We start from the raw sequence: 13,898 nt of genomic DNA on the forward strand, positions 1-13,898 counted from the left end.
TTACAACCCATAAAAGCACAGCAGTAAGGTTATGTGTCCTTGATATGATCCCATTTGGGATGCTACTTATGTGCCACCTCCAAGCCCCAAAGCGGCTCGATGTTCATCCCGGGTGTAAAGTCGCTAGTCCCCTCAGGTGGCTCAGTGTCGCTATCTGTCCTGACAGGGGTCCCTTGAGCCTGGGAATACTTAGGCTCTCTGCAGTTTGCCCCCGCTAACTGCCCCAGCACACTGAGGGGAAGGTCCTGGCTGGTGTTAAGGACTGAGCTGGAGCCTACCAGGTAATTTTGTCTGAGAGAGCCCTGGGGGGTATGATTGGGTGGGATGCCGACAGAAGTGTAGACCCCTTCGGCTGTCGGGGAGCTAAAGGCAGTGTGGAGCCGAGGCTGACCTGTAGGGGTGAGGCTGGCATGGATGGGTGTGGCGGAGCTACCCTGGGACTGGGTTAGGTCAGAGCTGACCTGCACATTCAGAGAAGGGTGAGACTGACTGAGACTTCCTGGGGAACACTGGGGGCGAGAGCTGCTAATGACAGGAAAGGAGGCTTTGTAATCATCTTGAGGGCTTTGAAGAGTCCCGGGGAATCCCTGAATATTAGATCTGAGATTTAAATGAGATATGCCAATCCGGTTGTGTGAGTGGGCCATGTAGGGAGAGTTGGGTGTTGTTCTGGAGGCCTGAAAGGGGCTATACTGGGCCTCAGGTTCCTGACCAGTAGCGATGCCTCTATCAGAGCAGCATTGGTGCAAACAAGATGACCTGGGGCTGTATGGTCGATGAAGGTGCTCCATCTCAACCATATGGCCCAGGCTGGGGCTTCTACTCTGGGTGGGCACCCCACTGCAGCCACAAACATTCCTAGTAGGTTGACTGATTGGTTCGTGGTGGAGATGAGGCCTGGTAGGCATACTGAAAGACAGTTGCGTCTGCCAATCATCGCCTGCAGTCACATTGCCGGTGGGATTGGAAACTATTTGTATTCCACAGGGATATGTGGACATGGAGGAGGAATAGTGAGGCGTGCTCACATGGGTCTGCAGAAAATGCATCATCTCATGAAGCTCTTTGGTCAAGTTGGACACTTCGTGGCTGAGGTTGGTCATCTGTAACAAAAGAGAGAGAGAGTGGAATGAAAAGGGAATAATAAGTATATCTTGAATGGAAGAAAAAATAGAAATTATGCCCCTTTTATATTTAGAACAACCCTTTTATCACTTCCTTTTAAGAACACTTACTTTTAAAACTTTCTCCCTACATAGGCCTATTCTGAGTTGTACTTAAGGCTGAAAGTGTGTCAGACATGGCCTGGTTTTAGATACCCAGCCCTTAAGGGTGCAAGGAAAGTAGAGTACAGACTGAGTTAGCAGCTTCTGCAGCTTCTGCTCTCTTTGTCAAAAAGCAGAATCTCATTTCTTTAATGATCCAATGACATGCTGCCTGGTTCATTTATGCATCCATTAGTTGACATTTGCCGGTTCATACCTCCTGGTTTAGCTTGCTGATGTTCTGTCTCACCTCCTCTGTCTCCAGGAGGAGGTTAGCGCTTATCTGGAAAGGATCTATGTGGGGAATTGTGGAAAGATGAGATCATTAACACTCCTTGATCAACTCGATTATTGTCATGCCACCTATCAGCATGTACACACAGCACAGTACTCGGTGCCCTTACCATTGCTGCTAGTCTTTGTGTCACCCTGCTCTATGTTGAAGTGAAAGGCATGTCCATTATCCTCAATTCCATCAACAACCCTGAAAGACATGGCAAAGAGACTCTTACTCTTGGCTGGATGGATGCCTGTTACAAATAATAAGATTGATATTATTGATGTAAATCATACATGTTATACTTGAAATGCATATTGAGGATTACCTGGGACTCAGGTCTAGTGGGCTGACACAGTGAAGGGAGGGGATCAGTACCTTTGCCGGCCTATAAAACGAGCTTGGATCTGTGACACGACTGGGAAAGGGAGATGGGGAAAGCTCCTCATTGGACAGCGGCTGAGGGGAGGGGCTACGACCTCTAAAGTCCTGCACAGGCGACCGACACAGACGGAGGGCATTGATATGGCGAAGCTCCTCCCCCAGCAAGGTGTTGAGGCTGGGAGGCTGAACAGGGCTGTTGATCCCAAGCAGCAGCGGCAGCCTTCCTTGGTGCGAGGCCCCAGAATGTTCTGTGTCCTCTCCCAGATCCACATCCTCTGCCTTCAAAATATAGGGCAGTTTGGGGTCATTGCCAACCCGGTCCTGTGGAAGAGAGTGTGTCAGTTTAGCAACACCAGCGGAATGTAGGGAGCATCCATTGCAGAACCAATACATAAAGGACCGTTTTTTCCGGTTGATCATCGTGAAATCTATTGGGCTTTAGAAATCATGCTATGAATATATATATATTTTGTGTCTTGATAAACACGTAATTAGGTTATAAAACACCCAGTATTCCTTCTTTTGCAGGTAATCAGGTAAACTGAGTAAATCAAGTGCATTGAAGTATACTTCCACAAATTATCATGTCATGACCAAAGAAAAAATAAAAGTTTATTGTCATTAGACTAAAAAACATTTAGTTGGTATTTTATTTAGCCTTACTTTCACATTCAAACTACCAAACTGCGACACTATGACAAAATGTGAGGGAGAGATATCAACAGAAAAAGGCTGGAGCAATTACTCCAGACACATTTACCTGAGAGAGCCTTGGGGATCGTGAAAACCTTATCAGTCCCTGAAAACAGTATTCAACATTAATGACAAATTCACGACCAAGAGCATACACAGTAACAAAACGTGTGTGTCTGTGTGTGTGTGTGTGTTTCCGACCTCTGCTTCACTCCCCTCTCTCAGATTGTAGGTGAGGTTATGGTGGATGTCTGAGCTGAAGCGGTTGCCGTACTCTGGGTAGAGTCCCAGGACCTCTCTGAGGGCCCGGACACTGATGTACTGCAGGTCACAGTAGGTCAGGGCCTTTACATCAGCATTGGTCTTGATCACCTGATCATGCCCTGGCAGATCCGCTCCAATCAGATCACCTTTGCCTACACAGATCGGTTTAAGATTTAACGGGTGAAAACATGCTGCTCCAAAAAGGAGAAGGGAGTACATATCAGAGATATAAGACTGAGCTCTGAGGCAACAGAGGAGACATGGAGAGCAGGGCCAGATTAGATCCAGACTGACCCAGTATAGCCAGGACCATGCCATCCCTCAGCACCTCCAGGGAGCCAGAGCAAACAAAGTAGTTAGCCTGCAGAGCGTCCCCCTGGCGGATGAGGTACTCCCCCGGGGCGCAGAAGGAGGTTTTGATGTGGAGGGACAGGGAGCGCAGGCACCCCCTGCTGGCATGCTCAAACACGGGCAGCTGCAAGATGTCTTTGTTCAGGTGCATGGCGATGTCAGCCCGCAGCTCGTCCGGGAAGTCATGCAGGAGCTGCCGGGAGGAGGAGAGGTTGAGATTTAGACGGTGAAGGAGAAAGGTCGATCTCATTGTGAGACATTATCTGATGTCTGTGAGACGTATCGACAATGCGCTCTCCAGTACCAGTTTGATAGCGACTCAGTGAATGAATATTAGTGACCTGCTCCACAATGTGCTAGGGTTATAGAAAGGTATGTACTGTACATTGAGATGCAGATGCGTGGTTGGTATTTCACTGAAACTTGATAGCATGTTTGCAGGGTGAGGCAATGTAACAACGGGGGTGCGAAAACCCAGCAGGTTGCGTAGAAAACTGGTGTAGTCTGTTAGTTTGGCAATGAATAAATTAGAGAGATGCTGATGAGTTTTCTCTGCTCTATTTCAACTGTGAAAATCCCTTCTAAATCGTCCCTGGTCTAGTTTGGCTTTCTTTAAATACCAATTATTTTCAGTAAAATAGGTGCTTGCTTCAGAGAACAAGAGTTAGATTGTGAAAGGTAGAGGTGGAGAAGTAACATTTCTGAATCAAAGCCTAACCTCCCCAAGCCGAAGCATTCACACAACCTGACAACACCACCCACACCCATAGCAACCTGCAAATGAAAACCTGAGCACCACTGCCACTGTCTCCCTGGCTAGTGAGACATACTTTAATTGCTTAGGTGCATCATTTCGAATCAGAAATGCATGAAAAACAGAACAGCAGTCGGTCAAGTGTGTAATTTCCGATCTCTCATCTCCACACCTCGTTGGCGTTGATGCCATTGTTAACAGACCATGTCGTCTGGAAGTACTCCAGCATGCGCTGTTTCAGCAGCTGGGGCAGGCGGTGCACACGTATGAAGTCCTTCAGGTCCTTCATGCGCGTGTGGTATAACGAACGGCGCGAGTACATGCGCTGGATGATGGCGGTCACGTTGCCAAAGACCACCGCATGCATGAGGGCTGGAAGACACACAGGGAGGAGGAGGAGGAAAAGAGGAACAGGATTTATGGAGTCTCGGAACCCTTTGTCGTTATATTTGGATGGTTAAAGCACCACAGTTATACTAGGAGTGATTTCCCCCCCAGGCCTGACTGAACTGACCCCCGATAAGCATGGTGCAGATGGAGAAGATCTTCTCAGCGTCTGTGTTGGCACACACGTTTCCAAAGCCCACGCTGGTGAGGCTGCTGAGGGTGAAGTAGAGTGAGGCGATGTAAGCGCTGGGCGTGGAGGGGCCGCCCACCGTGCTGTTAATGTAGGGGGTGTCCAGTCGCTTCCCCAGCTCCTGCAGCCAACCTGAAGGACCAGAGAAGAAGAGAGCAGGCAGACAGGAGAGACAGATGGAGAGACAGAGAGAGAGAGAGAGAGAGAGAGAGAGAGAGAGAGAGAGAGAGAGAAAGAGAGAGAGAGAGAGAGAGAGAGAGAGACAGAGACAGAGACAGAGACAGAGACAGAGACAGAGACAGAGACAGAGACAGAGACAGAGACAGAGACAGAGACAGAGACAGAGACAGAGAGACAAAGAGGTGAGCCAGTGGTAGAGCAGTGAGCCTTATCCCTGAGGAGGTGTCATACCGAGGAATGAGACATCCTTTCTGGGGGCTTTGTTACAGCACATTAAACCCAGTCCCTGAGGGGCAATTACTCTGTGACCTACACTTCCGGTGGGGTGTAAGGTAGAGGACGTATGTCTACTCAAGCATTCGGGGATATCCAGGAACAGCATGCAACTAGGAAGTGTTACTGTATAGCATCACTTAGCTTAGCTTACTACCAGGAACGGTAAATTGGTCCCCTTGTTATACAGATTCATTACAAAGAGGTAAGCTTAATTGGATGGGTGCATCTTTGAACTGGTTATTTCCTGCCAGTGTGTGACCCATTTGTCCACACACAAACAAACACAGAAACACACGCACTCGCCCCGCACACACACACACACACACACACACACACACACACACACACACACACACACACACACACACACACACAGACACACACACACCCAATAGCATACACACACAGAGACTTGGGCTCACCTATGTCCCAGGTGACAGCGTCACTGCTCTCTATCTGCTTGTGGCCAATGACGTACCAGATGCAGGCCATCCAGTGTGCCAGCAGGGCGAACACAGACATGAGCAGAGTCAGAACCACGGCGCTGTACTGAGAGTAACGGTCCAGCTTCTGAAGCAAGCGGAGCAGGCGCAGCAAACGCACCGTCTTCAGCAGGTGGACCAGAGAGGTCTGGAGAGGAAAGAACACGTCACACACACTCAAACACACACACACTGGGGCCCGGGTCGCAGCAAATAGCCTCATACGTCTATCCTTTTGCTCGGATGATTACCAGTCATCCTCCTCCTGCCGTTCGACATCATAATAATAGTTGTGAGAAACAGCTTGCTGCCCCGCTGGCAGGTGGGAACAGCCCAGAGCGTCCTAAACCAGAGACAGATCAAGTCGAGATGCTACACAGTAATGGTGTCCATAAATATACGGACAGAGAAGTCAACAAAGGCCACTGTTACCATTTTGTCAGAGCAGAAGAGAAGGAAAGGGAGTAGAAATAAAGAGTAGAAATGGACTCATGTCTATGCCCCCTGTTCTGTTCCTACACTGCAAGAGGAAAATGCTATCTCACTTGTGAGAACGGCTTTTTGAGAAATTGTGTCACACAACACTGGCATATGGACAGACACACACACACACACACATACACTCACCACTGTGATGTTGAAGGCATACAGCAAGTCAAAGGGCAGAGCTGCAATCAGGTCGACAAAGAACCAGGTGGTGCAGTAATGGATGCAGATGGAGCGGGCATCATACACCACCTGACCAGACTGGCTCACATAGGTGGTGCGGAAGTTCAGGATGATATCTGTACAAGAAGGAGCAAGTCAAGCGAAGGGGTCGATAGAAACATATGCAGGTGTGAACAATCACATCCTAATTCCCCCATGATTCGAATGATAATTTCAGTATGACACAAAAACATTCAGAACACAAAAATCTAAACCCCATGACAGCTGTGGTAAAACGTTTCTGTCTCTCCCATCGAGCAGAAAGTGGTCCCAAAACGAGGGAGGCTCTGATTATAATGTGTAACCCGTGGCAACGGAGACACCCAGCCAGGGTGAAGAGAGGTGGGAGGTGAAACGGGTGACCTGCGGCCAAGGAAACCACCACAGTTGACTCGGGGAGATTTATGCAACGTAATTCACTGCAGGAAAAACACCTGGCTTCCTCCTCTGGCTTTGGCTCACCCAGAATAAAAAGCATCTCCACGGCAATGTCACTGCCAATGGTGCTACGAGAGGAGGAGTCACAGTCTCTGTCCTCGTCGTGGCTGACGAAACAGACGTTGTAGGGCACCGTGATGGCCACGTAGAACGTGGCGAGCAGGATCAGCCAATCCCACAGGGCCTTGGACACGCTGTAGTGCAGCAGGATGAAGCGGGACTTCTGCACAGCTGCCATCTTGTACTCAGGAAGAGAGGGCTTCTGGAACACACTCTGCAGGGGGGGGGGAAGGAGAGGAGAGGGTAGAGAGGAAGGAGAGAGGGAGGAAGGAAGGAGAGAGGGAGGAAGGAGAGAGGGAGGAAGGAAGGAGAGAGGAAGGAAGGAAAGATGGAGGAAGGAGAGAGGGAGGAAGGAGAGATGGAGGAAGGAGAGAGGGAGGAAGGAGAGAGGGAGGAAGGAGAGAGGGCGGAAGGAGAGAGGGAGGAAGGAGAGAGGGAGGAAGGAAGGAGGGAGAGAGGGATGACGCACCACATAGAATCCATAGGGACCATGAATAGCACCAGAGATGTACTGTGAGTAGATTAGTAGATTTTAAATAATTACATTGTTAGATCAGAATCACTTTGCAGTAGAGACCATAGGAACCTCAGTGGGCTAGGGTAACTAACAGGATGTGGGGTAAGCCTATGGGTTAACCACAAATAGGACACTCTGGCAGTCTGAACAGGTGTAACACAAGGGGCAAGTTGAGGCTGTTTTCATTGGCACATGTGAGAGAAAAGATGATGTAATGTCCCGAAGACATTTCAGTTAGACCCATGACTGTATTTAAAGGTAAAAACAGAGAGGCTGAAAAACCAAATAACATTGATCTCATGCTGTGTGCTTCGGATGAATGAGCAGAAGGTTAAAAATATCCCGTCTCTCTCTATGAGGACCTGCTGTGACATGCTGCGACCATTCCTCCAGCACTTCCTGTTCATTAGTAAGGTGATCCGCCCTCACCAACACACCAGCAGCAGCACCAAAGCAAAGGCCACCCCTGCACCACCATCTACCCGGGCTTTGAAAAGCGGTCGGATCAGTCACAACTGAGGCAAGCTCAATCTTCCTTAGAAGATTCATCAAATGTCACCGTGGTATATAAAGATTTAGCTGCATATATATACTCAGAAACTAGCTTGTGTCATCTGAGCTGCCTTCCCAAATGGAGACTTTACCTCACCGAATGACACATGAATGAAATCCAACAGACACATTTTTGAAGTTGGGAAGCATCCTCCTACATACACTGGAGATTGAAAGTTTCTACACGGTGAAGCAGCGTCAGTTATAATGAAGGAACAATTCACAGAAAGAAGTAAGACTTACATTGGTCAGCTTGCCTTTGCCTCTCTTGGAGAACAGGTTGGCCAGGTGGTGCAGAATACTCTGGCCTCGATCGCGGGCATGAGCAAAGCGACGGTTATTTTTACCGCCATGTTGGGATTCCTCGGAGATGCCTGCTCGGAACAAAGCAGGTCTTTTAAACATCTCAATTCCCAGGGTCATGTCATGAAGCTCCTGCACTGGTCAAGACAGGGAACAGCGAGAGTTTGCTGGAGAAACGCTGGCTCACCTCCTCTCCTGCTGTTGTGTTGGCTTTTCCCATGCGATTCAGTGTTATCCTTGAAGGAGAACAGGAACAAAACGACTTCGCTTTTCTCGTTCTTGATCGGAACGATGTCAAGAAGACAATGAAATGGATTGCCTGGGGGTTCATCAAGAAGAAGAAGTTGCATTCAGCAGACACTCTAATCCAGAGCGTCTTACAGTAAGTACAGGGACATTTCCCCCGAGGCAAGTAGGGTGAAGTGCCTTGCCCAAGGACACAACTTCACTCGGCACGGCCGGGAATCGAACCGGCAACCTTCTGATTAATAGCCCGATATCCTAACCGCTCAGCCATCTGACCCACCTTAGTTAAAATATAACATTCATTCGACTGATGAGGACCTTGCCCACATGCGTGTGTGTGTGTGTGTACATGTGTGTGTACATGTGTGTGTGTGTGTACATGTATGTGTCTCTCTAACCGTTCTTCCTGTAGAAGCAGACCTCCCCCTGGTACTCCTGTTGACCCTCCAGGGCCTTGTCCACCTGCTGGGTCACTCGCTCGCTGGTCTCGGCTCCTTGCAGGAAGCGGCAGGTGCACGTTTTCTGCATCAGCTCCGTGCGCACAAACCCCGTCAGCTTGCAGAAGCCGTCCGAGCAGTACACGATGGGGTAGCCACGGCGACCTTGGGCGTTCCCCAGCAGGAAGTTGCTGTCTGAAGGGAGTGAGAGAGAGAGAGTGAGTGAGAGAGAGAGAGAGCGAGCGAGCGAGAGAGAGAGAGAGAGAGAGAAAGAGAGAGAGAGAGAGAGAGAGAGAGAGAGAGAGAGAGAGAGAGAGAGGAAAGCAGACTGGAGGCTTTTGGGACTTTCTCTCTGCTTCATTGTTTCATGAAGCACATTTGTAGGGCGTGCAGCATTGAATATTGCTCTGTGTGGAGTTGGACAGCTCGTTTCGAGACTCGGTTTGCTCCTGAAAAGTCTCTCACTGTCTCTTCTGCACCTCGGCCTTCCGTCCCCATGTCTGTCTCCCTGCAGTCTGATTGATGCTTTGGTATGGTAGAATTAAAAAAGCGCTCGATCTTAGTCAATACATGGTGCTGAACCTGGCGCACATCAGAGGAGGCTTTGAAGTTCAACCCAGAGTGTCTGAAAGCCCAGGATGTGAGAGGGAACCCAGACAGCTCTGTGGGGATCTGCTGCCCAGGGGGCCTCCAGCAGGCTCCCAAAACAGCTACTGGCGACAGGAAATGAACTTGTGTAATGCCCCCTTCATTTTACACTGAGAGTATTAAGAGGTTCACACATGGGGACTCTCATTTACACACACACAGAGATAAACACTCTCACACACAACATTGTCTAATGACCTTTGAATCCCATCAATATTTCTGTGTGGAGACTTTGACTTAATATTTAATGACAACATTATGAGTGTAATCCTTTAATTCCCTGAAACGAATTGTTTATCACATCCCCAAGCTATTGTGTGTTGCCATGACAACAACGAGGCACTTTCTAGGCTTGAGTAAATAGCTTGATTACCTAACCACACATCCAGTAAAAAATGTGTGCAAGTGACAATGCAAGCGAAAAACTGTTTTTCTGTGGAATTGAAATAGTCTTTGTCAAGTCTCTTTTGTCAGGACTCCCTCCTCCTCCTGTGTGTCTGAAAGGACAGGAATGAGAAGGTGAGGACAGGCAGGCAGTCGATAAAAGTCTGGCTTGGATGAGATGGCTGGTTGTCTTACATCTACACTGCTACTAACTAATGACAAAATACCAAGCGCTTCTCTGAAGGGACCTTATCCACAAAGCCATGGCTGGAGGTTGGAGAGAGCTCCCTCTGCCTAGATCAAGGGCTCCCCTTCCCTGTCAGCTCTGTACCCACGACAACGAAGAATACTGCTCTATGACTTGATCACACGTTTGTTTTTAACAGAGTTTCCATGCTCTAATGTTTCACCTCTGCGGTTGCATTTGGCTCTCTGCCACCATGGTCAATAAAACGAGCCAGCAGAGTAAAAATCATTAAACTCATGTCAAATGAGCTAACTCTCCCATCAACTCATCTGTCGTCAACTGTAAAAAGGTATGTTTAATAGACTGTATTGGTGTGCTCTGGTCCTTTGTAAGGAGACAATAGCCTAACCCAGTCATCTCACAACGTCCCTGTCCCTCACCTGCCATCGCCAAGCCAAGCCTTGGACCCCCTCGAACATTTCATATAGAGTTTCATATGAACCGATTCCACATCCAATGAACTCTATTTTATACTTCATCGGTTCATTAAGTATTCATTCGGTAAGATACAATTTCAGGGTCAACACCAAACATCTCCCTCCCTCGGACTAAGACTGTCACGATAAGCTTTGTGAAATAGCCAGGGCACAGACAGTACACTAGGCTACCTTGGCTTTAAAGACTGTGCAGAACAACCACCCTCTTCATCTTGTTTTCAAACAAAATTATTGGTATTTTCTTTGTGTTTTGAAAAGTTCTCCGTAGAACTTTCTCTTTTCAAATGTAACGTGCAACAGGACATTTTTTTTATGTAGTGCTCGAAAAATACTGTTTCAGTGTCAAGTACTGTAAGCCTAATTCAAGCTATAAACATCGAGTGCTCCAAATTCCTGCAGTTAAGACAGCACTGGCTTTACTGTAGACAGATGAGGAGACAATAATTTATGCAGCAGAACGAGTACTTGATGTACCGTGGTTTGTGTTGCCATAGCTATTGTTGAGAACAGGCTAAAGCTGTTGTTCCATCAAAAAACTATTGGATTCTATCATCCATAATGCAAGAGCCCAACTCTGCAATGTACTGTAATCAACATGTTTAGGAGACAGACATATTTAAACTGGTGTGGGGGAACAATAATCATAGGTTGCCATCATTGCATGCCATGAATACACTGCATTCCAATTGTGTGTAATTTGTCTTCAGTCCCCTTGTGCTCACATAAATCAATACATTTCTCAAGAGCAGGGATTTGCTTGTCATTTTCATAATTTTGCTCAATCCCAACATGCAACTACTGTAGTCAGACCAACTTCTTTTCAGAGCCAAACGTACAAAATTTTCTCTTTCAAAGCAGATCTATTCTCTGATCTATTCTCAGTGCCCCCCCCCCCCCCCCCTTTGTATCCCTCCATGATTTCCTAGTACTGGTAAGAATCAAGCTTAGATAGTCTAAATATAGTTTTGTTGTATTGTGAGGACTACAGGAAGAACGTCCAGGGCTGACTGTGTTGGTGGCTTGCCTTCCACAGTGTGTGAGTTAAAGGAGATGCACAGCGTCCTCATCTCATAGTATAGTAAACACAAATCACTCAAGCTGTTCGCATTTCACTGGATTTCATGGCCAAGCAGCTAATTATAATGATGCCAACTGAGAAGGTGTGCTGTGCTATCAGAGCCTACACATGAGTACCTACGCATGGATCATCATACACTTAGCACACAAACCTCCATATCTACTCACTTAAACAGATGTGGCTCCAAACCATACAGCCACAATTTCATTTTGTGATTATTTATAGGTTCCACACTGAGTCAGTATTTTCAAATGTGATGGTGATGGATGAGGTGAACAGTCAATCTTTTTTTCCCCTTAAAAGGTCATGATTGAATGAGAGAGGAAATGTTTGATTGACTCTAAGACCCTGCATAATTCATGATAATTAACTTCCCAGCTCTTTTGTCAGGGTCAAATGGATGGCACTTTTATTGACTTGGACTGTCTTAATTTACATTCAATACTGTATGAAAAACATTACATTTAATAAAATACCTGTTGGCAAATGTATTTTATTTCAATATAAGTGAAGACTGTGGTGATTAAATACAAAAATGAGTGTACAGTATTTTATTGAAAATTTAATTATTTTTGTTTCAGATTTCGACTCAACCAGCCAGCACCTCTCTAAAACAGTTGTGTCTGTTTACCTCATCCATAAAATATTAGGTACCAAGTGACAGTCTATCTTCCAGTTTCCCCTTCCCAGGCGCTATTACACGCTCCTCCATCTCACACGACCTTCTCTGCTGTGTGTTGGACAGCCTGTCCTCATGAGATAGAGAGGGTGTCCGCGATGGTCTTCACACTGAAACCATCAAGCCATGGGCCACACGTACAGACCCACATTTGATGTCATGTGATCCTGTATCCCTCTCTCCCCTGCTTCTGGGGAGTGTGCGGCACAATGGGAGGAGGAGAGAGCAGTTGTTTGTCTCACTCATCTCATAGCTGTATGATCCACAATGCTCTCACACCACAGCAGACAACATAAAGAGACCCTCCACAGCAGAAAATGCAATTAAGTATGATCATTATATATATATATATATACATAACATATATATATATATATATTATATATAATGATCATACTTGATTGTACTTGACCTTGATATATATTTATATATATATATATATATAAATCATAATATTATACAGTATATTAATACACACACAAAGACAATTAATACTGTATATATATATATATATATATATATATATAGTCATTTAGCAGCAGACGCTCTTATCCAGATTTATATATATATGTATATAAATATGGTATACATGTATGTATGTATACATTGCATGTTCTATCTATATCAGTATCTATCTGTATCACAAAAGAGGTTTATGTTGAGGACACAAATTATTTGATGTAAAAAGCTTTGACTGTGCAGTAATCCTTTACAACATGAGTACTATAGTACCTTAGTCTAACATGGCACACGTCACACAAATGCATTTTGAATGACACACAGCGTAGTATAATTAACACAAACGATGCAGACAAACTGACATTTTGACACACTTCAATATTCCAGGGAACATTCTAGAATCTTCCACACCAAAGTCCTCATGATGTTTTATAAGCAGTACCACGGTACAACAAGTGTCTCTTGAGTCCAACACAACAGCTCTCCCATCTATACGCACACACTCTCACTATGCCTGGCAGAAACTTGAGTGGGCGTTGTGATCGCCTGCCTCTTCTCTCCACCTCCATCTCAAAACAAAACTAACCAGTCCTCCATTGTGACTATTCTGCTACTTAGGTACTAGTAATGGTAAATGACCAAATACCTTAAAAGCTTTTATTCAAGGTCTTGGCATAAGAATGTTTACTTGAATTTGTCTGTGATTTTCAATGCACAGTGGAGACCTTCCCATAGAAAATGGATGATGAATCACCCCTCATTTGAAATCCAATGTTTAACTACAAAAAGAGTAAAAGTGTCACACAGAAGTCAGGGTAAGTAAGGAGGTGGGGGGTACTTACGGGTGCCGTCAAAGTGGTTGGCGATGGTGTCCAGGAAGGTGTTCTGAGGAGCGAGGAGGCCCTTCATCACGGGCATCTTGTCCAACACGTGAGACACTAGGTAGCTATGTCTCCTCAGGTCACTCCATCACAGAGTTGACATCAAGAGCCGAGCAAATCACTCTGTTTCTGCTTCGGGTTCCACACGGGTTCTGCCGTGTGGTTCCCGGGTTCGGGGCTGTTGCTGTTGTGCTCTCCAGCCTGTTCTGCCTGTACATTCAGCTACAAGTCCAGTGGCAGAAAGTGGCATTTTACCACAGACTCAGCTGTTATCCTTCTCCCTGTCAGTCCAGCTCTCCCCACTAAGACGCAGCCTCCCTC

The 13,898-nt window shown here is 46.5% G+C and overlaps 1 protein-coding gene across 1 annotated transcript; it reads right to left on the reverse strand.

The window, feature by feature from the left end:
• Positions 1 to 62: 62 nt before the first annotated feature.
• kcnh4a (potassium voltage-gated channel, subfamily H (eag-related), member 4a) lies at positions 63 to 13,614 on the reverse strand. Its single transcript, XM_047038180.1, has 16 exons — positions 13,539 to 13,614; positions 8,726 to 8,959; positions 8,269 to 8,400; positions 8,022 to 8,152; positions 6,674 to 6,923; positions 6,131 to 6,288; positions 5,444 to 5,651; positions 4,503 to 4,697; positions 4,161 to 4,360; positions 3,178 to 3,427; positions 2,821 to 3,035; positions 2,687 to 2,725; positions 1,871 to 2,247; positions 1,670 to 1,749; positions 1,483 to 1,559; positions 63 to 1,103 (listed from the first exon to the last, which is right to left on the reverse strand). The coding sequence occupies exons 1-16, from the start codon at positions 13,612 to 13,614 to the stop codon at positions 63 to 65; spliced, it is 3,663 nt and encodes a 1,220-aa protein (XP_046894136.1).
• Positions 13,615 to 13,898: the final 284 nt, after the last annotated feature.

This window comes from Hypomesus transpacificus, chromosome 17, assembly GCF_021917145.1.
Source record: "Hypomesus transpacificus isolate Combined female chromosome 17, fHypTra1, whole genome shotgun sequence".
In the NCBI taxonomy this organism is placed as follows: domain Eukaryota; kingdom Metazoa; phylum Chordata; class Actinopteri; order Osmeriformes; family Osmeridae; genus Hypomesus; species Hypomesus transpacificus.

Bases quoted from the DNA above. Each gene is read 5' to 3' on its own strand.
- kcnh4a (XM_047038180.1), bottom strand. From the start codon at position 13,614: ATGCCCGTGATGAAGGGCCTCCTCGCTCCTCAGAACACCTTCCTGGAC. The intron at 8,960-13,538 runs GTAAGTACCCCC...CACTCCCTTCAG, and splicing joins CAACCACTTTGACGGCACCC to ACAGCAACTTCCTGCTGGGG. The intron at 2,726-2,820 runs GTCGGAAACACA...TACTGTTTTCAG, and splicing joins GAGAGGGGAGTGAAGCAGAG to GGACTGATAAGGTTTTCACG.